Below are 24,699 nucleotides of genomic sequence, written 5' to 3'. Positions count from 1 at the left end.
TACCTTAAATCGGGTAGTTCTTTATAGTGAGGTTGTAATTGCTCTGTAGAATTCACAAAATTTAGATTCAGAGGAATTTTAAACCGAATGATTGAGATGAAATTTAGAATCAGAGGAATTTTTAATGGAATGATTGATAGTTTTATTTCATTTCTATTAACTTTGACAGCACAGCTTTATTTGAATTTGCCATTCGCTCAACAGTGTTCACAAGTTTGCTAGAAACCAAATTTGATATCTGATACACTAGCGTGTTTATTAGAAAAAGTGTCTAGGTTTTAACTGAGTGACTATGTAAACTTGGTCACATGATGGTGACAAATACACTCTTAGTTGAACCTTTTAGCAAACTTTTCCAGTTTCAAAGCTAATAACCAAATACATTCTAAATGTAAAATTTTTAGCTTAAACTCAAGAAGTTATACATAAACATTTTTAGTACTGGGAAGCATGTTATCTTGAATTAAGCAAATATTTGATCCAGAAATTTTATCATCAAGGATTTCTGCTCTGATAATCAGACTTTCCTAAACCTGGCCGCTGTTCTGCTCAGAGACTATATTTTTGAAATGCAATAGCTTTTCTCAACTGGTTTGACCTATTCACACCCGTGGTTCAACCCTAATTTTGGATCTGTTGTCACAAAATTTAGGGTGTGAACAGGTTAAGACATGGAATTTGCATACTATGTTCTCTGAGATTATGACTTGTTGTAAGTTTCTAAATTTAAGTTGGAGCAAAATTGATTTATCACATCAAGCATTCTGTAAATCGTTTGAAAATACAGTGCCTTCTTTGGTTTTAAACATAACACTAATAGTGCTTTTTAATTTCCAAAGAGCTCAAATATTACAAGACTAGTTTAAACAGAAACTTTAAAAAGCATGTCAACAGCAAAATGAAAATTAATGTAGTTTGCACCGAGCAAATGAAAGGATAAAACTTTCGCTCAAATTTTCCATATCAAGAATAAAAATTAGGGGTCATGTGCAAATTTTGGTACAAGAAAAACAAATGACCGACTATACACTGATATTGAAATTCAAAATCATTATGGCCGCCACCTATATCTATATGGGGGGAAATAAAATTCTCAATTTTCACAATACTAAGCCAGCGAAAACTTTACTTACTCCATAAGCTTCAGAACAAGCCCCCACTAGTGGTAGGCAAAAAGAATTTTGTAAAAGCTTAAGCGTCCGGATATCTATCCCTAAGGCACATTATACATTAAGGCACATCATTTGAGCCCTAGCTCAAAATAAGGCAAAGTTGAGCCATCCAACTCTCCTAAATCAAACAGGTTTCTTTATTTTTTTATAAAAAGAGCCAGATTTGTTACAATAACACTATTGGATACGATAGTGTAGTATGTAACTGGGTGCGAATGTGTGTTTAAGCAAAGCTTGGAAGTCATAAACAACGGTGTGCAAACGAACAATAGATGTGTCAGAATTGTAATATTGATAACACCTGTGTGATTCCAAACTCTGCACAAATATCAAGACAGATTTGTTTATGCTTGTTGTCATGGGGGATGTTGCCTGCATTGGTTGGTGATCGTCTTGACATCTGTTGTGGCCACCACAGCAAACATCCGATTGCTTTTCTATCTTGGGTGTACATGTATTTGCTGTTTTTAGAGCTGGATTTGCTGTTTAGAACTCACAAAAATCTTCAAAAGTTGTGAGTATTGACTTGTTCATGTGTGTTTGTATTTTCAACATTCAGTCTCCCTGATGATCTGTTCTTTTTTTGAACAATTTTGTGTAAAGAATTCTTTTTAAGGAGACCAAAAACCAACAAGCAAGTGACGACTTGTGTTGAAGACTTTGGGAATCGGCTGCCCATATGTAATCCATAAATTTTATTGACACATTATTATTTACTCGTAAGATTTTAATGATCCACTGAAAGTGGGACTATTTTCAGTCAAAACTGGATGAGTTTTGACTTTTTTTATGTAGTCTTCTACTGTCATCAACAAAAATGGAATTTCTGAGTATCTTCAGTGGAAATTCAAGACAGCTGATGGTATATCAGTGTTTACCAAGTTCAATTGTATTGTTTGCAATTCTTTATATTTTATGATTTGATTGCCAAACTGTCATAACCGTTTATCAATATTTTAAAGCAAAGGCCCAGTTTATGATCCCATTTTGATCAAACAAAAAACATGAAACTCAAATATTTTCAAATTTAAAATCTTTCATTATGACTACCCTACGTTCCCTGTTCTGAAGTTTTGATTTTCTGCGATTCTTTCTTTTATCTATTCAGTAAATTTTAAAGATATTTACGAATGGATTTTTACATTAACATTAATCAAGACAAATTCAAAATAATTTTTCTTTTATTCGACTATTTTAAAACAATGTTTTCTTTTCTCATTGCAGGAGCTGGGAGTCAGTTACATTTACAACACGCTTTGAGCAGACGTCAGGCCCTACTTAATCAACTACGAGTGAGTTTGCCACAAACTACTAAACACTTAAACCGTTCTCATATTCTCAACTAACACTGAACTTTAACATCTATCACGTTTCACTTTGAAATTCAGCTTTATTGCCCTAACAAGTGGCTTCAAGTGAATTGAAAGACCCGTTATTGTACTGTCATTATAACAGAGAAATCATTAAATTTTAGTTGTGTTTGGAAACTAAGGTTTGTTACCTTCATTCCAACGATCAAATTTCTCCTCATACAGCATTCTATTTTTTTGAAATCACTGTTCACATGTAGAGATGAAAGTCACTCTGAAAACTTCTTCCACAGTTCATGTTTTGAACCTCAACACTTCCCCGTATCCTTTTTGAGTTAATTGAATCCACAGAGAGTGACTGCAAGCTCAGGTTGCGCTAAGCACTTGAATTCGTACTTGACTCAGAGGAGTAGTTAGACTAGCTACAAGAGCTGAACCCTTCATACTATTATCACAAATGTTGTGCATTGCCTCGTGTTCACATTAAATTTTACCAGCAGGAAAGTCCAGATACTGAGGGGATCCAACATTCTTTTTGCTGTAAAGAAGCACAGAAAAACAACATTTTCAAGTTATTATGATTTTCATGTTGAGTACAAACGTCTTGGAACAGATTTTTCAAATTCTTTTTTTTTTGACATTAAATATAAAATAAATAACTGCAGAATTTTGATGATTTAATTTTGAGTGTGCAAAAAATACCGTATGACAAATCAATCATAACCTTTAGATAAATTTTAAGGGTAAAATACTGGTATCAGTAAAAAATACCGTATGACAAATCAATCATAACCTTTAGATAAATTTTAAGGGTAAAATACTGGTATCAGTAAATTTTGGGTTTTTTCCTTTCTCCAGTACCAACATTTGCACAAAGACCCTTGATTTCATTCTTGATTTTGAAAGAAAAAGGTTTAAAATATCCTTGAACAGAGTTTGAGCAAAAGAATATATTTCCGTTTCAGACGCATGCTAATTTAAGGTAGTATGCACCTCCAAAGTGAAAGAAGTTAACTTTTGCTCAAACTTTGCTTTGCTCAGTGGAACTTTCAACTGTTCTCTTACCAAAATCAACAGTAGAAATCAGGAACAAAGTGTGGTACCAGAGAAACAAATTATCGATATTTGAAATTCAAAATGGCCGCCAACTCTGTGGGGAAAAAATTTTTTGATTTTTGAAAAACCTAGATAGTGAAAATTCTTCTTTCTCCAAGAGCTTTAACCCTTTCACCCCCAGTTCCCTGTATACAGGTCCAACTTTACCATAGAAAACAATGGATTTGGGACAAACCATGGTGGTGAAAGGGTTAAAATGAGCCTCCACAAGAGACGTACTGTAAAAATTTAGGAATCCAATATCTGTTCCCAAGGCGCATTCTATCCTATAAGCAGTGACTCAGTTGTCTATTTGTTGTTTCCGTTGTCTCCAATAGGCTGAACAAAGTGAAATGAATTACAGACCCCGTTCATACGGCGGTAACTATAGAAGAAATTTGACACCAATCCCTACACCCCGCTCTCTTCCTGACAATCAAAACATTTACAACAGCATGCCGCAACGACAAATAGTAGAACATGTGATACGCAATGAAAGCAAGCGGACAGGCAGGGGCGGACAGATGGGTGGCGGCGGCGGTGATGGCGGGCTTTATTTCCAATCGCTTGGTCAGCCGCAACAGATGCCGCAGAACCAGCCCACGATCATTCAACAGCTGCCAGCCCCACAACAGAATCCAGCAGCCCTCATTCAGCAAATACCACCTCCGCAAGCGCCGTCCAACACAAAACAAGGTAAGATTTCATCTATATAGTCTTAAAGTCGATGAAGTTCTTTTCTCTAAATCTTGACCCGACCTATACAGCAATTGGTCCACTCTATGCCTCAGAGGTCAGCTCCCTGAAATCTCCACATCAAGTTAACCAAAGCAAATAGTTTGCAGTTACCTTTTTCATATTGATCACCTGAGAAATGTAAGTTTTGGTTTGTGTGATCTTCTATTTGTGCACTCATGTATAGTGTATACAAATAAATAATTATCAGTTTGTTTGATCCATTCTTTACTCCAAGTATACACGAATAATCATTTTTGTTTCTTTGTTTGTTTGTTTGACATTTTATTTCTCCACTCAGACATGATGGAAATGATGATGATCCAGAACGCCCAGATGCATCAGATTATAATGCAACAGATGATGTTGAGCAGTATACCCAAATCGTCCCCATTTCAGCAGACAGCATCAGTACCAGTCGTAGCAGCAGCAGCAGCAGAGCCACAGATTTTAACGTTCAGAGGCTCACGTCATGCACAGCCGGTGCACCATTTTTATCACCCAATGCCCAGAGCAGCCTATCCACTACCTCCTTTAGACTCGTAAGTACACTTACTTTGACTCAGTCTACATTTTCACCCCTCTCACCACCATGGTTTGGCCCATCCCATCGTTTTCAAAGGTGGCTGTGGACCTGTTTACAGGGAACTAGGGGTGAACAGGTTGAAGCTCCAACAGTACTAATTTTGTATCATTTTCATGATTTTTATTCTGCAAAACAACTACATTTTGTTTTGTTTCCTTCTTTAAATAGTAGCCCTGCCTGCACAATATCTTGTGTAATGTATGGGATTTTGGCCAAAACGTGAGTCCAGGAACAGTGAGCCATGAGCAAAATAGACTAAAGGTCCCTCTGCAGAATTTTCATTGAAGACAGAATCAGAAAACGTATCCAAAATACCATCTTTGTGGTCAACATTTTCAAAGTGTTTTTATCAAACACCGGTACTTCAAAACTAGCATTACAATGCTATTTCAAAAGTTTGTAATCGCAGATTCTTGAAAACATAGTGTATGTGATTAATAATTTCAGAAACCCAGCTGTCTTAATATGAACTCTATAACCCAATTTTGTAAAAATTGTTGCAAGAAATACTGTAAACTAACATAATATTTGAAGTTACTCTTCAAAGTCAATGAATATTTCTTTTGATATACAAATTCAGAAGAATGAAAGATCATTATATGTGACATATTGCTGTGTTAAGTACATAGTTCTTGGTAATATAGGATTGTCATTGTTTGCTATTGTGCATCAACAACATGCTTTTAAAATGTTGAAAAAGAGTGTGTCCATGTAACCATGACAACCAGATAGAGATTGTCCCAACAGATTACAAGAGGTCATATTGTGGTTTGTGAACGTGTGTATGTCCAGGCAAAGATTCAATCCCCCCCCAAAAAAATATAAATTCAGAATTAATCAGGAACTATGAGCTTGGCAACTGGGTCATCTGATAGAATTTAATGTTTTCTAATATTTATGCATTGAACAATACTGATAAAAAAGTGTGAAAATACAGCAGTTATCCCAGCAACTTTAACCCTTTCACAGCAAAACTCATGGTGTGTCCCTATTGTTTTCAATAGCCTGGGTGGACCTATTTTCAAGCAAGTAGGGATGTGAGGGTTTATATTCACACAGCCATGTTTTTCATGGAAATATTAACACACCATTGTTCATGTTCAATTTTTTTTAAATACATTATTCATACATGAAATTGACGTTTCTTGTTGTTTCATCGATACATTCATTTTCCATTACCCGGATACACCGATCAAAGTTTAACAAAAACACACCCAGTTGGAGGCATTTATGAGTCAACAAATTTACCTCCTCTGTGACATAAATTTTGTCGACAAACGGACACCTAACGACACAAAAATTCAGAATCACGTAATTTCTATATTTGTGTGATATTTCACTTCATTTACATTTTCATCTTTCTCATTTTTGTAGGCGTAGGCAACTTGCCTATCCACCAGGTAGGCATTTATTTCACTCGGATTGCACACACATTCTAGATTTGTTGATTTTGCAATTTCTGTATTACTGACACTATAGGAATAGAATACCACAACACCCCACAGGCCCTCAAGAAGTTGAACCTTTAAAGGCGCCAAGTAAGTAACCACACCCTTTGCTTAAAGCAACACTAACACTTACCACTGTGTGCTGTTCCTTATCAGTTTCTCATTTTATGATCTAAGATCATTTCCCATGTTTCCTCCACCTTTCCCACTTTCTTCCATTTCATATCCATACTTACCAGTGCCTCTGATTCCAACACTTTCCACTCTCTCCCATTTCATTTCAATAATACTATTAATTATCTGTTTACCGTACCACGGTTTTAATTTGACCTTGACACCACTGATTGTCTCATTCCCTCTCCAAACTCTACCTCCATATTGGCACTTCACCTCCACACTTACCACTGCCATTCTTCTTATTCCCAGATTTCCCACAATCTCCATTCCATTCAACACTTACCTCTCTCTCTCTTTTCATTACACAACATTCCATTTTCTCATTTCATCTCCACTCTTTACCGTCTATCTCCATTTGCATTTCAAATGTCCAACCATCTTCTCATCCATCACAACCAAGGGCAAAAAAGAGATTGTTTCTGGTCATCGCGCACATCATTTCAGAATATGCGTGTCATGGCCTTTTTTTTGAGGGGGGGGGGTTACATACTTGTCAGTACAGCTATCCTTGATATACCTGTTTGCATGTCCAAAAATGCTAAAGAGAAAATGGAAGTATTGTGCAGCCAGTGATAAAAGACAATAACTGTTGCATCAATAGTGCCAAACCAGCATTGTTAGGAATAAAAAAAGAAAGGGAAAAAAGAAGAAGAAAAAAGAAAACCGTATTGCCGCATCACTTTTGCTGAATGTCACGGACCAGAAACAATTTGTTTTTTGGCCTAATCACTCTGTCCCATTTCATCTTCACACTTACCAGTACATCCCATTTCATTTCAACACTAACTACCATCTCGTATTCTATCTCAATACCCATCACTGTGTCTTACTTCATCTCCGCTCTTACCACTGTCCTGTATTTCATAAATAATCCAGGTGTTATATTTTATTAACTGTTCTGGTGTGCTGTGCTGTGCTGTGTTGTATAGTATAACAGTAATGACACGATATAAACACCACTTTGTGTGTCTGTTTCTACTGACTACACTGTGTCATACATTGTATAATACTAAACAACGATTAATACCAAATGTATTTCCTTGCGTGTGAAAAATTAACATTGTACAAACTGTGTAGAGTAGATATAAACTCTGAGTTCCTTGTACCTGACGACCCCAAGCTGTCTGGCTTGGTGAAGCCGGGTGACTTTTAAGTGAAGACAGTACATAATCTTCAGACTAATGTATCTAAAGTAATCTCGTGCTATTAAAATTTAACAATGGTTGATTGAAAAATCTGAGGGACTCTCGAGAAATGTGCCACAAAACTTTGGGTCACAATAATTTCAGCAAATTTACTGTTAATATTAGAAGTTCAAGCAGGACATGGTAAGCTTTGTGACTTGTTCCTTCATTAAAATAAGATGAAAATCTAGTCACAATATTCAACTGAGCACTGTGATAAATGAAAGAACTTACAATTACCCTAAATGAAAACCAAAAGGTGAAATTTTTCAAAAAGTATTGAAATGTCACTGCAGTATATGGTGAAAGTATATAGACTTAACCTTAGCATAGAAAAAACGGCGGGAAAATAGATTATGAACCAAACTGCCAAATAATTTTCTGTAACCTAGAAAATGAAACTATAATCTTCGATCAAATATTGTAGTATAAACTCTCAAAAAAAATACATGGTTATGCAAAGGTTCTCATGAAAAGGTATGGAGTTGTTTGATCAAAAAAATTATGAAATAATGTGTGAATTTTCTGAAAAGATTCTGATGCATAATTGTTGCTACTAATGGTCTGACCTTTATAATCTACACAGGTTGATTGTTTGAGACACAGCCAGTAGTAAGGACAGATACATAAGCCATCTCTTCGTTTCGTACGTACGCTCTTCTGTCTCCCTCTCCCTGCACCCAACGCTCATAAGTTGCACTGCCCCACACTGCTTCACACAAGGCATCTGTGGTAATAAAACAAACAAAAAAACCTGTCCCGTAAAAATTTTAGCCCCAGCCGTTTCGGAATATTCACTGTGTTCAAATTCTGTTTGTTTTGCAGACTACGGCTACTACTACTAGGAAGACCATGCCTTGTCTAAGCAGTGTGGGAGAAAGGGAGCGAAAAAAAAAACGAAGAAATTTTTGAAAAAAATATTCTCAGAATGTATTTGTCCTCACTTCAAGGCTGTATATTGAAAGAGTACTTAAGTTTTGAACTCAAGGTTCAATACCTTTGGTGGAAAAAGGAAACGTTTTCTTTCAAATGAATCAGATTCTTCTGACGACTTTGTCCGTTAACTGTGTATTAAAAATCCATAATTCCGTCTAGCAATCCACATCGGATAACCACAGGAGACAAATGTGAAACATTTGTCAAAGCTCTTTACAGAAAGACTATTGTATGAAACAGTTCCAACAAGACTTAACCATAAGTCAGACACAACAGCATCTGTTCCAAACCAACTTTTTTATTCCATGTAGTAGCCATGTCTTTCTTTCATCAGAAATAGCAGTACTGTCTTCTATGAGACATTTCTTTCCGCCTTTTGCTGAAATTCTGTTGTAAACTGAGAGTCACAAAATCATGAAAATACAGTTTTAGAAAGACAATCATGGACAAAAGAGCCATAGTGCGAAGAGAGATATACTCCAAAAAACCCAACAAAACAGTAAAGTCATGAGAATCATAAATCTATGGGATAGCAACAGACTGTGCAGTTTTCATGTAAGTTCTAAGAAACGACAAAAAAAGTATTTGCCAATATCAAAAGTTCATCCATGAATATTACTGCAGTGATGTCATGAGCCGACAGAAAACCATGTACAAAAAGTTGAGCAAACAAATAGACATTTTATACCAATTTCACACACATGACATCTTTAGGACTGATGAAAGTCAATTTTAGTTATGTAAATAAAATAGCATACATTTCCAACAGTAAAAAACAGTAAGACATATTCATGAACAGTTATAATCTAATGTACAGCCAAATTTCAGAGATGGATGTTTCAGTTCCCTTTATTTCTCACCGACCTTAACCTTTCCATGAAATTGCTTGAAACCCAAAATTTGCCTCAAAGTCAAAGTAAAAATATCAGCGGTTTAGTCTGACCTTTGACCCTTGAACTCAAGTGAATCTTGAAAGTTACAGCTGCAAGCACAGGAAAATCAGTTGAGGATGAACAAAGAGAGGTTTTATTTATTTATTTTTGTTTTTTAAAGTTTTCAAAAACATGCCCCTTCTCATTGAAATGTAGAGATAGAAAGTGTAATGGCACAAATTTGATGCAGAAGGCCTTACCCGTGTACATAGTCAGAAATTCTCCCTTCAGAAATGCTGTTACTTGCATTATCGAGTAGGATGGCATTCGTTCCTGTAGTTGACAAAAATGCACCAAACCATACTCCTAAAAGTCGTATTACACAAGCATGAGACAACCACTAGCCAGTCATCATATTTATCATAAATTTTTCTTTTCTGTTCCGTCGGACTTTATTTTCATTCTCCGTTGTAATGATAGTAGTAGTATATGCAATCACTGTCTTTTGATAGATCAACTCAGTCGTGTTTTCACAAGAACTCACAGCAAAACTCAGCTCTAAAACAAACCAGTACTAAATTTCTTAAAAAAGTATTATTTTAGCTTTAACAAAAAATCAAGGATTCAATTCGTAGATTTTTAAAGTAATATCACTAATTTTCTGCATTTGTCAGAAAAGAAAGATTGTAAAAGTTTATCTTTCCTGTGATTATCCCACTAAAGCAAGTTGTAAACTTTATCATAAATCGAAACAAAAAACACATATTATTTACTGACGATAATATTATGCATAAATTCTTTGATTAAATACCAATTTATTTATTTTTTTTACGTTTATGAAAAAACGTCCAAATCAATGCACCAAAGATTACTATAATGCTTTAATATTCCTTTGCGAAAAAACACACCTGTACACACTTGAAAAATTCACATTTGTATAGAACACAAACTACTGAAATGACCACCCAGTATATTTTTTATGACAAAATCACACCAGCAATGGTTATAATTGAAGTAATACTATCATGTACATAGTAAATTATACATTACATAGTAAATAGTACAAATTGACCATGTAGCTGACATAGCACTGTTTTTATTTTCTCATTTTGTTTACATTTTCTGTCAATGTTTTTGTAAATACGTTCGTCAATAAAAGATATGTTTATCGATCAGAGGTTTTGTAAACATTTTTGAGTTCTCCATTACCATGTCAAATGTCCATCAAAATTGAGGTTTGCAGGGTTGAAGAATTATCTTTGAAAACAGAATTACCTTGAATTTTATCGAATTTAACAATATAGATTATAATGTACAGACAATTATCAAACTATAAACTCAGTCATGACAAACTTAAAAAGTGACACTGATAAAGGAAGCTTTTTGGTGAGTATTGTTTGTTTCCAAGAGGCAAAAACATGTTTGTTTCTCTGAGTGTTTACCTTTTCAAGTTGTTCTTTTTGAGGGTACTGAACAGTTAAATTTATCTATTGAGAAGAGGCCTTCGCATTCTCCAATAAACTGTTAAAAAAGATCATTCTGTGACACGCCTTGTGTATTCATCCTAGTAACCTTTGACCTGAAGGTGGGTGTGTTGTTGCTTAGTAACAAGTAAATAATGACAACTTCAGCTCAAAGTGTTGACTGAAACCACTTTAGTAAATACAGCTATCAATAACTGTCAGTGACCTTTGACCTTGAAGTCAAGGGTTATAAAGTAACTCAGCACATTGCGGCCTCACAGGTGTGGCCATGGGTAGCCTGAATTTCTCTGCTTGTACGTAACGTGTTCAGGCCAAAATAATTAAATTCTTTGTTTTGCGTCCACTCAAAATGGGAAAAGGTACGCGTCTAAGCGGCTGAAAAACACACAAGAAATTAACACAATGTAATTTGATTGCAGCAAATAAAAAATTGTAACAAAATTTTTAGTTCAGAAAGGCTAAGCGGTTATGTCCTAAAATTTCCTATTCAAATACACTGAGTGTGTGTTTTTCATGAAAACCTTAAAAAAACCTAAGCGGGTGGGGACGCAAAACAAAAAATTTAATTATTTGGCCTAACGTGTTCAGGCGTGACAATCCAGACAAATGATAATTTTAATAGGCGAGGAAACTTGACAAATCTCAAAATTGAAGTCATTATTGAATTCATGAGGTGACGCATGATAGAATTTGGTTCAATGATGGCGTATCTGTTGACAATCATATCATGAAAGGGATATGTCTGATCACAGTCCCTTCACCAAAAGAGGGACTTCTCTGGTATAACTGCAAGCTTGTCACATTAGCATTTATTCAACAACATGAGTCCAGAGGGATCATTTGACGCATGGTGTTGATGTGAAACACTTCTCCTTGGCCCTGGCTCCCAGATTGGAATAGACACAATATGCAGATAATATATAAACAGTGCGGTGTGCCTTGTGATGGATATTGGAGAATTGCACTTGATTTGTAAGTTGTGTAATGGTGAAGTTAAAATTACATGTTTAGCTTTCCTGGCAGAAATAATGGCACCATTGTGTGATAAAACTTTGGCAGTGTTAAATCATAGATAGTAGAGAAACTACTGTCTATGGTTTAAATGACCATAGCATATTTAATTACGGTAATATAGATCTGTTAATCTCCTTCGTGTTTTGCATGACTTCATATGTATCAGAAAATCTTATATTCAAATAAAACAGTCCAAATCAAACACTTAAGATAGAGTGGTTTTACTTCCATGGTTCATGAGGCTGTTAAAAATGAAATTTAAAATTTATGCAATCAATGGTAATATTTGCATTTTGTTATCTGCTGATTATATTCAATTTCATTTAATTTCTCAGCAACCAATGTTTTCCAGAAGTTATATTTATTCAACACCTGCATAATCTTTAGCACTAAAAAACCATGTCATTACAAGAGTTAAACATATTTGTAAAAAGCACAGGTTGTTCAAACATGTATGACATTTAATAATGTTGCTTATGCAATACAGTACTCAAAATGAAGAAGCAAAAGTGATAACTAAATATCTGTACTGTTGATTAAAGACACTTTCCAACTTGGTGACATATTAATGTGTGCAGTTTTACACTTTAAGGCACTCCATTCAGTATTAAAGGTCATCCCAGCCAATAGGAACACAGCTTTCAGTTACCCGATTTGATCATGATTTTAAAATAGCAATTCAGAACGCAACCTTTAACTAAAATTGGTTTGCACAACACCATAATTTATTCAAATGGTAACTGCCACTCAATATTGTATAAATCTTACCATTCCATTCCTGTCGAAATAAATATGTTCTCTTCTAGTTTTCTATCAGAACTCACAGCTTTCAACAATCGATTGTAACTTGATACATAACAATTGCAACAGAGGTCAAAATTTTTTTGAATCTAAACTTATGAATAGTAGTTAGCCAATCAAAATAATGGATCTCAACTTCTGGCCAATCAGCACTCAGATCTTAACAATGGAGTGTATCCAGGATATAATAAGATGACCACTAACTGAACAATCAGTACATCACAGCACAACCAGATACAGTACAGCTCAGTCGTTGGATAAAGACAATCAGATCTTTTCATGTGAATTTTTCAATTAGTTGATTCATTCATTCATTCATTCAACCAAGTTGATTGCTGTGAAATTTTCCTTTTATTGCAAAGTATTTGGTCTTGAGAAAACATTCCTTGGCTGTCAAATATGTATTTTTCTCCTTTCCATTAATTTATCGCTGATGATCACAGGGAAGAAAGTGAAATCAGTCACACCAGAAGGTAAGACGTTCATTTTGTCTTTCTGCATTTACATGTTACTACAGAAAAACATTCCAAAATTTGGATTCTTTGTGCATGAGCTATGAACATGTGTAGTAATGATCTTGTTGGCAAAACTCATGGCTTCGATTAAAGTTAGATACAGTAAAATATGTATGATGGAAAGTTTGCAATTTCAAAAACAGGATTTTAAGACCATAATGAAATTGCTTGACATTCCTTGATTTTGAAATCGTATTTTTTTTCAAGCATAAGTAATTGCCATGAAGAAGTATCGTAATTACACTCACTACCCTCTATACTTTTGATATTTTAGCTCCAAAGAAGCGAAGAGTGGAAATACCGTTTCCTGGCAATTGTAAGTTTAGCAGAACATTTATTTTTACAACTGTAACAAAACACAAAACATTGATGTTGAATTAATATTTTATTTAGTTATTGCAAATACTCAAGAACAAGTAATGACTGGAAAGAGTTTGCAATCTTTTTTTCATAAAATGTCTTATTATAAGTGACGTGCAGTGGCTATTTTGACAAAAACATGCAGTTTTAATTTTTCAAAGTGTATGATCTACGGAAGGGCTTCTCTTTTGATATGTCCACGATTTTTCACAATGAAATGTCTGTCTAGCATCTGTGTATGTCGATCAGTCCCCTAAACAACAGAATTGCATCACAGTTTCAAATACAGAGTATATCGGTGAGTGTTCCAAAACATTAAATTACTGATTTTTATTGGTTCACAGGGGCTGTTCGGAAACTTCGTCAACTATTCTATATGTCATGGTTTTCTGTGGCAGCTAAGAGAGCAGCGGCTAAAGTGAGTTTAATTTTACACATTTTCCTAGTATTGAATTGTGGGCTCATAATTAGAGGAAAGAATTACAAATTAACAAAGGCCAGTACCATAGTTCAGTGTGTATTTTACCACCAGTAACATTTTCATTTTCTGGTTTTGAATTAATAGTTTCAGGGGAAGCAAATATGAAACAAAGAATTTGCCTCTTTTTTCAACTTCCTAATAAGCAAACATTTCCATTTCTTCGCATAATGTCAAAGGAACAGATATTGTAACTGTTGACAATTTTCTTCTCTATTTTTGTTTTGTAAAGTTGGCTGCAAGTTTCGTGTTCTACCCCAAAAGCATTTTGAAACACCTGCTATTGCATTTGTCAGCACAGCATGTCACGTGTGAAATCTACTGTGGACCCGAATTCACTTGTCCACAATAACAATGCAGTCTACACATGTACAGGCTGAGTTGACAAGCTGAATACTGGGTATCTCAGTATTCAGCTTGTCAACAATAACAATGCAGTCTACACATGTACAGGCTGAGTTGACAAGCTGAATACTGGGTATCTCAGTATTCAGCTTGTCAACAATAACAATGCAGTCTACACATGTACAGGCTGAGTTGACAAGCTGAATACTGGGTATCTCAGTATTCAGCTTGTCAACAATAACAATGCAGTCTACACATGTACAGGCTGAGTTGACAAGCTGAATACTGGGTATCTCAGTATTCAGCTTGTCAACAATAACAATGCAGTCTACACATGTACAGGCTGAGTTGACAAGCTGAATACTGGGTATCTCAGTATTCAGCTTGTCCACAATAACAATGCAGTCTACACATGTACAGGCTGAGTTGACAAGCTGAATACTGGGTATCTCAGTATTCAGCTTGTCAACAATAACAATGCAGTCTACACATGTACAGGCTGAGTTGACAAGCTGAATACTGGGTATCTCAGTATTCAGCTTGTCAACATAACAATGCAGTCTAGACATGTACAGGCTGAGTTGACAAGCTGAATACTGTGTATCTCAGTATTCAGCTTGTCCACAATAACAATGCAGTCTACACATGTACAGGCTGAGTTGACAAGCTGAATACTGGGTATCTCAGTATTCAGCTTGTCAACAATAACAATGCAGTCTACACATGTACAGGCTGAGTTGACAAGCTGAATACTGGGTATCTCAGTATTCAGCTTGTCAACAATAACAATGCAGTCTACACATGTACAGGCTGAGTTGACAAGCTGAATACAAGCTGAATACTGGGTATCTCAGTATTCAGCTTGTCAACAATAACAATGCAGTCTACACATGTACAGGCTGAGTTGACAAGCTGAATACTGTGTATCTCAGTATTCAGCTTGTCAACAATAACAATGCAGTCTACACATGTACAGGCTGAGTTGACAAGCTGAATACTGGGTATCTCAGTATTCAGCTTGTCCACAATAACAATGCAGTCTACACATGTACAGGCTGAGTTGACAAGCTGAATACTGGGTATCTCAGTATTCAGCTTGTCAACAATAACAATGCAGTCTACACATGTACAGGCTGAGTTGACAAGCTGAATACTGTGTATCTCAGTATTCAGCTTGTCAACAATAACAATGCAGTCTACACATGTACAGGCTGAGTTGACAAGCTGAATACTGGGTATCTCAGTATTCAGCTTGTCAACAATAACAATGCAGTCTACACATGTACAGGCTGAGTTGACAAGCTGAATACTGGGTATCTCAGTATTCAGCTTGTCAACAATAACAATGCAGTCTACACATGTACAGGCTGAGTTGACAAGCTGAATACTGTGTATCTCAGTATTCAGCTTGTCAACAATAACAATGCAGTCTACACATGTACAGGCTGAGTTGACAAGCTGAATACTGTGTATCTCAGTATTCAGCTTGTCAACAATAACAATGCAGTCTACGCATGTACAGGCTGAGTTGACAAGCTGAATACTGGGTATTTTAACATGCTTTTGAGAGTAGAATAAGAAATTGTAGGTGGCATTAAAAACAAAATTGTGAAAAAAATTAAAAGTTACGGCTTCTGGCCCTTAAAGTACGGTAGTTACACAGCAATTTTCCACCACACTGTGTGCAGACTATTCAGTATTGTATTGGACAGTATTTCAGATCAGCTTAATTTGAATTTATTGAGGAGTAAGATTTTATACGATAGATCATTTTCAGTTTGACATATAATTTATATTTTTTTTCGTGTTCTGCAGAGAAAGCATGGAGACAGTAAAGAAGTATTTTTGTTTGGTATCATGTTGAAAGAAGCCGTTTCAGCTTTGCATCGAATATTCTTAGATGTAAGTAAAACCATGAGTTGTGTCCAGTTTTCACCCTCCGTCTGCAATACTTGGGTACAGCGGTATTCCTTTCTGTGGTAAAGTTGGATGCTGGGGAAAGGAGGCAAAACAGTCAGGGGAGCAATTTCTTTTCTCAATTAAACTAACTACAATAGTTGTGTTATCATTATTAACCAGGTAATCCAGACTGACTTCTCATTGTAGTACAAATTTTATCCCTCACTGTACAGGGCTGTTTGCAAATACCTCACTGTTCTCTCATTCACATACAACAACAAATATTTGTTCACAAATTTAAATTACAGTTTTGGAAATTATTTACACAAGAAGGATGAAAATATAACTATATAGGCAACTACCAATATTACAGTCAACACTGGGAAAGACATATTTATGGCTCAGACTACAAGCTGCAACAACAGCCATGCCCCGGGAGCCATGCATGCAACTCTGATCATTAAAATTTGTCCGCATTTCAAGCAGCAGTGTCCGATGTCACACGAGTGCAGTTATATTTAGTATAACAAACCTGTAACTGCAAACAAACCATCATTCCAAGCTCTTTGCTAATTTTCCTTCCATCCACCAAGTCTACATCAGATACTCAGCCTTCTCTGACCATCTACAAGTCTACTCAAAAGACTCTTCTCTCTGTCCTGCATATATTCGATGAATGTCTTCTGTATTATGTGCCTCAATATTGTAATCACTCAGTAGTTTTAGAAAAATCATCCAAAATCTGTAACTCCCGGATGAAAACATATCATGTTCATAATCATAGTCTTGTCAGATGCTCTCAAAATCTGATCAAAAATATCATTCTGTGAATGTCAATACTCAATCATTTCTTCCACAGGTAATAAATCGGAGACAGTAGACTTGGAATCTTGAATTGTTTGTTGAACAATCCCACTTATCAATTTCTTATTAATTTCACAGGAAAAAACAAAAGTCCACAGTATTCTTGAGGACATCCTGAACACAAACGTTGACTTCTATGTAAGTATCAGCAGACAGCATATAGCATGCATACATGCATATAGTCTAGAGCTGTTTTCTAATACTATAAAAATTGGTTTCGGTATGATATTAAGGTAGTATGCGCCTCGAAAGTGAAAGACTTAAACTTTTGCTCAAACTTTCCTCAAGGAATATTTCAACCATTCTTTTTCAAAATCAAGAATCCAAATTGGGGATCACCATGCAAATTTTGGTACTAGAGAATCAAATAACCCAAGATTTATGGCCATAAATGGCCGCCATCCCTGTGTTAACTCTATGAAGAAAAATAAAATTGTTCAAATTTCGAAAATCTAGGCTTGTGAAATATATTCTTATACCAAGAGCTTTAAAATGAACCCCCACAAGTGGTATATATATCAGAAAAGAATTGTAAAAATTTGAGAGTCCGAATATGTGTCCCCGAGGTGCGTTCTACCTTAAGGTAGTTACCATCTTGATATTGAAAGATGTCTGTCCAAACTTTTCTCAAGGAAACTTTAAAACCATTCCCTTTTGAAATCAGGAATAAAAACGGGAGTTACCTTGCAAAATTTAGTACTAGAGAAATTACTAATATTTACCAATGGCTGAAATTCAACATGGCCACAAACCCTCTGCCAACGAAAAGTTTAGATTTCACGTAAAAAAGAAGCCAGTGAAAATTTTTTTCTCCATGAAATTCAAAATGAGTCCCAACAAGTGGTAAACCAAAAACATACAGTATTGGAAAAGTTTGAGAATCGAAATAATTGTTTCATAGGTGCATTCTGAAGATAAACAACACAGTACTCAGTTTGAAATCCTGGTTCCCAAATCAGTGATACACTTGTTTTCAATTTATTGACAGATTACGTCAGAAACCAGTGCTGCCGATGAGAAACAAATCATACAAGAATTGACTTACATCATTGAAAATTTATCATATCAACTAACAGAAATTATGGTGAGTATGTATGATATATCTTATTGCTTTTCTATATCCATCATCCCATGTCACACAGTAAAGTTCATAACATAAAATCTATGCATTGAACAGACTGTTTCACAGTATCTGCATGGATTTATGTATGTCGTCTAAAACTAACAAATGTAGTAAGTTTGTTGCTTGTCAGAGATCTCTTACAAAAGTTATGTGGTGACATTTTCTTTTTTAGCTCACATATTTTTTAGTCTTTTTTTTAGTTCACAAGATCCAACTACCAACATCTAAATAGTGTGCATGTTTACATGTAGCAGTGATTCTGACAGGTAGCAAGTTGAGAAGAAGTTCACTGCCAGGACTGTATGAGTGCTGAAATTTTTCCCATCAAAATTTTAGTGCAACATTTTGCCAATTTTTGTGAATTTTCCGTAATTTTTTTGATAATTTTGGACCAAATGGACATTACATTTTATTGGCTAAAGTTTTTTATCAAAATTTGGGCAAAAATCCTGAAAAAATTGACTGAGGTGTATTTTATAAATACAACAAAAATTGACTTTGGTGCTCAAAGGGTTAATGTAACATAGGAAAAAAATTAGCTGATGCAGCAAGTTGTCAAAGATGAGAAACAAATTTTCCTTTCCTTTTTTTGATCTCACTATTTCCACAAATGCCAATCAATAAGTCAAATTGAACATAATTGAATATGTTTTCCCTGTTTTGTCCAGCCTGCAGCTGGTGTGCTTGGAACTCACAAGAAAGCAGCCGTCTACGAGATGATACAAGAAGGGGTGCAGTTTCCAAGTGGTTACTTTTACGGAGTAGAAATGGTAAATGATATTAAATTCGTTGAATCTCCAATTGCATCACTGAAAACATCTCCGATTTATATACTGAAAGATGTGATTATGTGATCTGTCTTTTCCACAGGATGCTTGTTCATACCAGATTCTATTAGGGTTTGAATGTTTTAATGGAGATCACAAACTCGCAACTTTGGACCACCTTGTGCTTAACCATCATATTTTGTTAACTTTCACTGCTGGCAGGGGTTTCCTAAAATTTGCCTGAATGTATTTCCACAAAATGTTTACTTTAGCCTTACAACTTCATTGTCCATGTAGACTGGTTCACTTTTGACTTCCCTGGAAAATGTCCAGAATGTACCTACCGGTATGGTCAAATGAAAATGAATAATTGCCTTTTTGGGAAAAAATGCATTAATTTGGTTCAAGAGTGAATTAAGATGACAAATAATGACTATATCAATAGGATCCAAAATCTATTAGTCGGTACGTTCAAAAATTTTCAAAATAGTTTGTAAATCATGGTTGATAGTAGGACCAGGAAAGGAGAGGATCCACAGAGAGGCTATCCGTATCCATGGATAAGGCCATCTTCAGGGAAAATAGACTTCCAAAAGGTTGTGTGAATTCCGGCTACAAAATGAACACATTCATAAGTGATCAATTGTGTTCTTTTCCTTTAGCAACTCCTGGACTTTGATCAAGTTGGTCGCAACATGAACATGACTGACCAGAAAGCGTACATGATGTTGGTGATGCTGTTCTTTGCAAGGAGTTTAGTTGCCACTGTAAGTACAATCATCTACTTCAGAAACCTAGAGCCCGTGCGTAGGAATAGTTCAGAAACCATGTCAAGGAATAGGTTTCTCCAGTTGCTCTTGCATTTTGAAATGTTCAATGCATTTATGGACGACATTTTCTTAAAAGATTAAATGTCACTCTTAATAGGTTTTTTAACCATTTTTGTGAAAGAAAATAATTCACAGAAATTCCATTCAAGTAAGATATGTATACAATTCAAGGAATAAGAATATTTTGGAAGTCGACAATAATCTTTTATGAAAAGCAAGGTGATGAGCTTTGAAAAATAATTTATTACACAAACAACTTAGAAAAATACAAAGAGGCTATCTATATATGGGCTGATGTCTATTCTGATCATATATAATTAGATTATTTTTCTTGAGGGTTCAAATTATTACCACATGAATTAAATTGATATTCATATTTTCAAACAGGTTTCAGTGCATAGGTATGTAATTTATGAACCATGGTAATATATTTGTGCTGTCTTTGAGTTCAACATTATTTACATACCAAAGGTACAAATTGAATTTGGAATTCCAGTATTATTTGTTGGCTTCCTGCCTTTCACAAGAAACGTTGATTAATAAATAGAATCAGCGAGAAAGTGCGGTTAGTCAATGTAAAGCAATTGAAACCTGTCAATTAGTTTGTATGTAAGTCAGTGGTTAGCCATAAAGGGCAGTTAATGGAAAGCAGTGAACAAGCAATGGTGATTTAATATGGAAGTTGCTTGTAAATTGGTTGCCATGGACAGTTCAAGAAATAAATTCTAGCGCTGTATAAAGCTCTTAAATCAAAGCCACCTTGACTTCAATGGACTGTAGTGCTTTTGGCTTGTAGTAATAATTACCCGGAATTCCTTTTGAAAAAATTGATCCAACCAAGGAATGACTTGAAAGGGTGATAGGAATACACAAGCAGGTGTCGTAGAGGACAATGTCATGATGTGCTTTTCATGTTCCCTGTGCAATTTAATGTGGGTTATGATACCCGAGTGAAGCCTGCTACCCCAGAAGCTGTGTGTAAAGTGTCATAGATAGGATCTGTCCTAACAGAATTGACTTGCTGTGCCAATTTGAAAGCAGATAATGACTTCTTGGTACCCGAGTAGAGACAGCATACCCTTTATGCTATGGTAACCATCAACGCTGGACCACCATGTTAATTGAAAATGGAAGTCTGAAATTGTAATTGTAAAATTGCAGTTGATCAGCAAATCTGTCTCTTGCAAAATAGAGACTGACAGGAGAGAGGTGGAAAGTGACAAGTTGGTATCCGTAATCAAAATATATTTAATAATTTTGATGATGAAATTTGATGCAGATCTCTCTCACAATGTGTTTAATATTTTTTCATTTTCTTCTAGCTGTTTGTTAGACCAGTAGACTATGGATTGATAAAACAGACACCAGATGCCAGGACATCACGAAATCTGAAAGTCGTTGGTTCACTGATCTTATACCTGTCAAGGAAGGCCTCTATGCCCGAAGGGTCCAAACCAATGGTAAGTCAGGGTTTTGCATTCATTCCTGAGAGGTTCAAATCAATGAATAATCAATGTGTGTCTTCATATCTTAAGTTTTCAAACCAATAAAAAGTCAATGTTAGCATACTTGAGAGGTTAAAATCAAAGTAAGTCAAGTGAGTCATACCTTCAGGGTCAAAACCAATGATAAGTCAAAGTTAGCGTACAGTACCAGAAGGGTCCAAGCCAATTGTAAAGTGAGTGTTTGCTTTTGTACCTGAATGAAATCAGTGTTAGGTTAATGTTGGCATAATCACCTGAGAGGTTCAAATATCAGTAAATCAATGTTGGTGGTCATACCTTCAGGGTCTGAACCAATGATAGGTCAATGTTAGCATTTGTACTTGAACAGTCTAAACCAATGTTGGTGTACCTGAGCGGTTCAAATCAAAGTAAATCAGTGGTGACGGTCATACCTTCAGGGTCCAAACCACTGCTAAAGTCAATGTTGGTTTTTGTACCTGTCCAGGTCTAAACCAATGGTAAGTCAGTGTTGTATACCTTTAGGGTTCAAACCAATGACAAGTCAATGTTGGCCTAGTGTACTTGAAGGGTCCAAACCAATGTCAAGTCAATGATGGCCTAGTGTACCTGAAGGGTCCAAACCAATGACAAGTCAATGATGGCCTAGTGTACTTGAAGGGTCCAAACCAATGACAAGTCAATGTTGGCCTAGTGTACTTGAAGGGTCAAAACCAATGTCAAGTCAATGTTTGTCATTATACGTGAAAGTAAAATGTAATTTTTTTTCTCTTCAAATCAAGTGTCAAGACATGGATGGAGTCATGTCATGATTTGTGAATTCAAACTTGTGAACCATTGTATGATTATCTGTGTGGTTGTAATGAGTTTAGAATTCTGTTATCAATACAAAAACAATACAACTTTTTTTACGTAGTATTTCCCTCTTTTTTTCAGCAAATGCCTGTTGAATTGAAAGATTACATGTATGCTGATGATGATATTTCGTATTTGTTAGATAAACTGAAGAAACCAATGGACTATGCTGAGGTAATCTATGACATTTTTTATACTTCAAAGTGAAAATATGGCCTTGATTCTGTATTTCATTTGTTTTTAGTCCCCATGGACACTGTTCGGGGGGATTTATAGGTTTGGTCATGTCTGTGCATGCGTGCGTCTGTCTGTCCATCCGTTCGTTCACACAGATATCTCAGATATGTCTGGAGCGATTTCATTCAAACTTGGTACAAGGATTACTCCTTATGTCATACATATGCACGTCAGTTTGTTTTGCGATCCAATCCAATATGGCCATGTGACGGCCATTATATTGAAAAAGAAGGGACTATGTCATTGACAATGATTTTTTTAAAAGAGCTCTGTTTCTAGAACAACTGCACTAAATTTGATGAAACTTTGTAACGATGTTTGTCACGCACAACTCTGATAGCACACAGTCAGTATTGCATCAATTAATTGCTAACCTGCATATTTGATGAATATTTGTAATTAGGCTGATATGTTTAGAAATACTGGAGCAAATTTGATGAAATAAATTTTTTACCATAACCCAAACGGGATTCGAACCCCCACACACTCACGGCAACATCGCCTAGCTGATAGGCCTCACACAAAACCAGTCGGCCACTGCTTCCAACCCAAAAGAGTTGGTCACAGTAACCGACTTAGATGTTGCAATTCTGTGCGCGACCGAACAACACGGTGTGCGCGGAGCAGACGACACACAGACACAGTACACACACAAACACAGTACACACACATATAGTAATCGGAAAAGCACGAAGCTTTTTACTGAGCTATCAGACAGACTCGGGGACAAGTAAATATCCACCAGCAATACTGTCCACTCAGGTTAAAGAATATAGATCTTAAGCATATAGTCTCAAATAAGTTTACAAAGAAACTTAGCAGTGTCATGCGAATCAAGTGCTAATTTGCATATTTAATGAACTTTGCTAATTAGTGGGCTATCTAGCTCCAGAACCACTGCATGAAATCTGATGAAACATGGTACAGATGTTGAGAACTCAGTACTGTAATACTGTATGAAGACATTAAGCTTTATCATGTCAATTAAATGTTAATTTGCATATTTGATGGATTTTTGTAATTAGTATGATATGTCTAGAAATGTTGCATCAAATTTGATGAAACGTGGCACAGATGTTGATCTTTTGGTGATGTAATGTTAATAAACTGCCGATTTGCACATTTAATAAATTTTTGTAATTAGACTGATATGTTAAGAAATTATTCATCAAATTTCATGAAACTTGGTAAAAATTTTTAGCTCACATTGCTTTACCATTTGAATAAAGACATTTATCAGTGTCATTCAAATTAATTGCTAATTTGCATATTTATTGAACTTTTGTAATTAGTGGGCTATAAATACTGCATTAAATTTGATGAAACTTGGTACAGATGTTTATCTTTCAGTACTGTGATACTGTGCGAAGAGATTAAGCAGTATCATGTCAATTGATTGCTAATTTGCATCTTTGATGAACTTTCATAATTAGTATGATATGGCTAGAAGTGCTATGTCAAAATTTGATGAAACATGGAACAGATGTTGATCTTCCAGTAGTGTTATAGCATGCAAAGATATGTAGAAGTGTCATGTCAATTAACTGCTGATTTGCACATTTAATGAATTTTCGTAATTAAGCTGAACTGGCGAGAAATGGTTCATCAAATTTCATGAAACTTGGTACAGATGTTGAGCTTATATTGCTTTAGCATTGAATAAAGACACAATGCTGTATCATGTTAATCAATTTTTAATTTACATTTAATTATGTAATGAACTTTCCTAATTAGAGTGATATGTCCAGAAACACTTCATCCAATTAGATGAAACTTTGTACAGATATTGATCTTACAGTGTTGTAATACAATTCATTGACACTTGGCGGTATCGTTTATGAAATGTGGTGCCCGTGATAATCAATCAGTGTTATAATAGAATGCAAAAATGTTTGGCAACATCCTGTTGATTAATTACTAATTAACTTATTTAATGATCTTGTTTAATTAGGGTGGCAGCACACATTGGTTTTCACCACCATGGAACTCATTCTTAATCTTAGACTCAATTAATGAACAGGACTCTATTCTCTCCGAGGACTTGTAATCAAAGTACCCATTAACAAGTGGGGCCTGTGTCATCAACAATGACTTGTTATTCATAAGTTTATAGTCATCACTAAAAACAATGGGGTTGTATGATATTAGG

At 35.4% G+C, this 24,699-nt stretch overlaps 1 protein-coding gene across 5 annotated transcripts in view; it reads left to right on the top strand.

Annotated features, from left to right (window-relative positions):
• Nucleotides 1–24,699, top strand: part of LOC139117039 (uncharacterized) — a 66,046-nt gene that overhangs the window by 37,236 nt on the left and 4,111 nt on the right. For all 5 annotated transcript variants that reach the window (XM_070679855.1, XM_070679852.1, XM_070679856.1 and 2 more), the window contains exons 3-16: nt 2,397–2,464; nt 3,916–4,273; nt 4,614–4,854; nt 6,378–6,436; nt 13,258–13,287; nt 13,604–13,645; nt 14,034–14,107; nt 16,328–16,414; nt 17,354–17,413; nt 18,264–18,359; nt 19,067–19,168; nt 19,828–19,932; nt 21,318–21,455; nt 22,395–22,487. In XM_070679855.1, coding sequence (XP_070535956.1) covers nt 3,931–4,273; nt 4,614–4,854; nt 6,378–6,436; nt 13,258–13,287; nt 13,604–13,645; nt 14,034–14,107; nt 16,328–16,414; nt 17,354–17,413; nt 18,264–18,359; nt 19,067–19,168; nt 19,828–19,932; nt 21,318–21,455; nt 22,395–22,487 — 1,470 coding nt within the window. In that variant the 5' untranslated portion in view covers nt 2,397–2,464; nt 3,916–3,930. The remainder of the gene's footprint in view (nt 1–2,396; nt 2,465–3,915; nt 4,274–4,613; nt 4,855–6,377; nt 6,437–13,257; nt 13,288–13,603; nt 13,646–14,033; nt 14,108–16,327; nt 16,415–17,353; nt 17,414–18,263; nt 18,360–19,066; nt 19,169–19,827; nt 19,933–21,317; nt 21,456–22,394; nt 22,488–24,699) is intronic.

This window comes from Ptychodera flava, chromosome 18 (assembly GCF_041260155.1).
Source record: "Ptychodera flava strain L36383 chromosome 18, AS_Pfla_20210202, whole genome shotgun sequence".
In the NCBI taxonomy this organism is placed as follows: Eukaryota; Metazoa; Hemichordata; class Enteropneusta; family Ptychoderidae; genus Ptychodera; species Ptychodera flava.
This window is presented reverse-complemented; position numbering and strand designations above follow the sequence as displayed.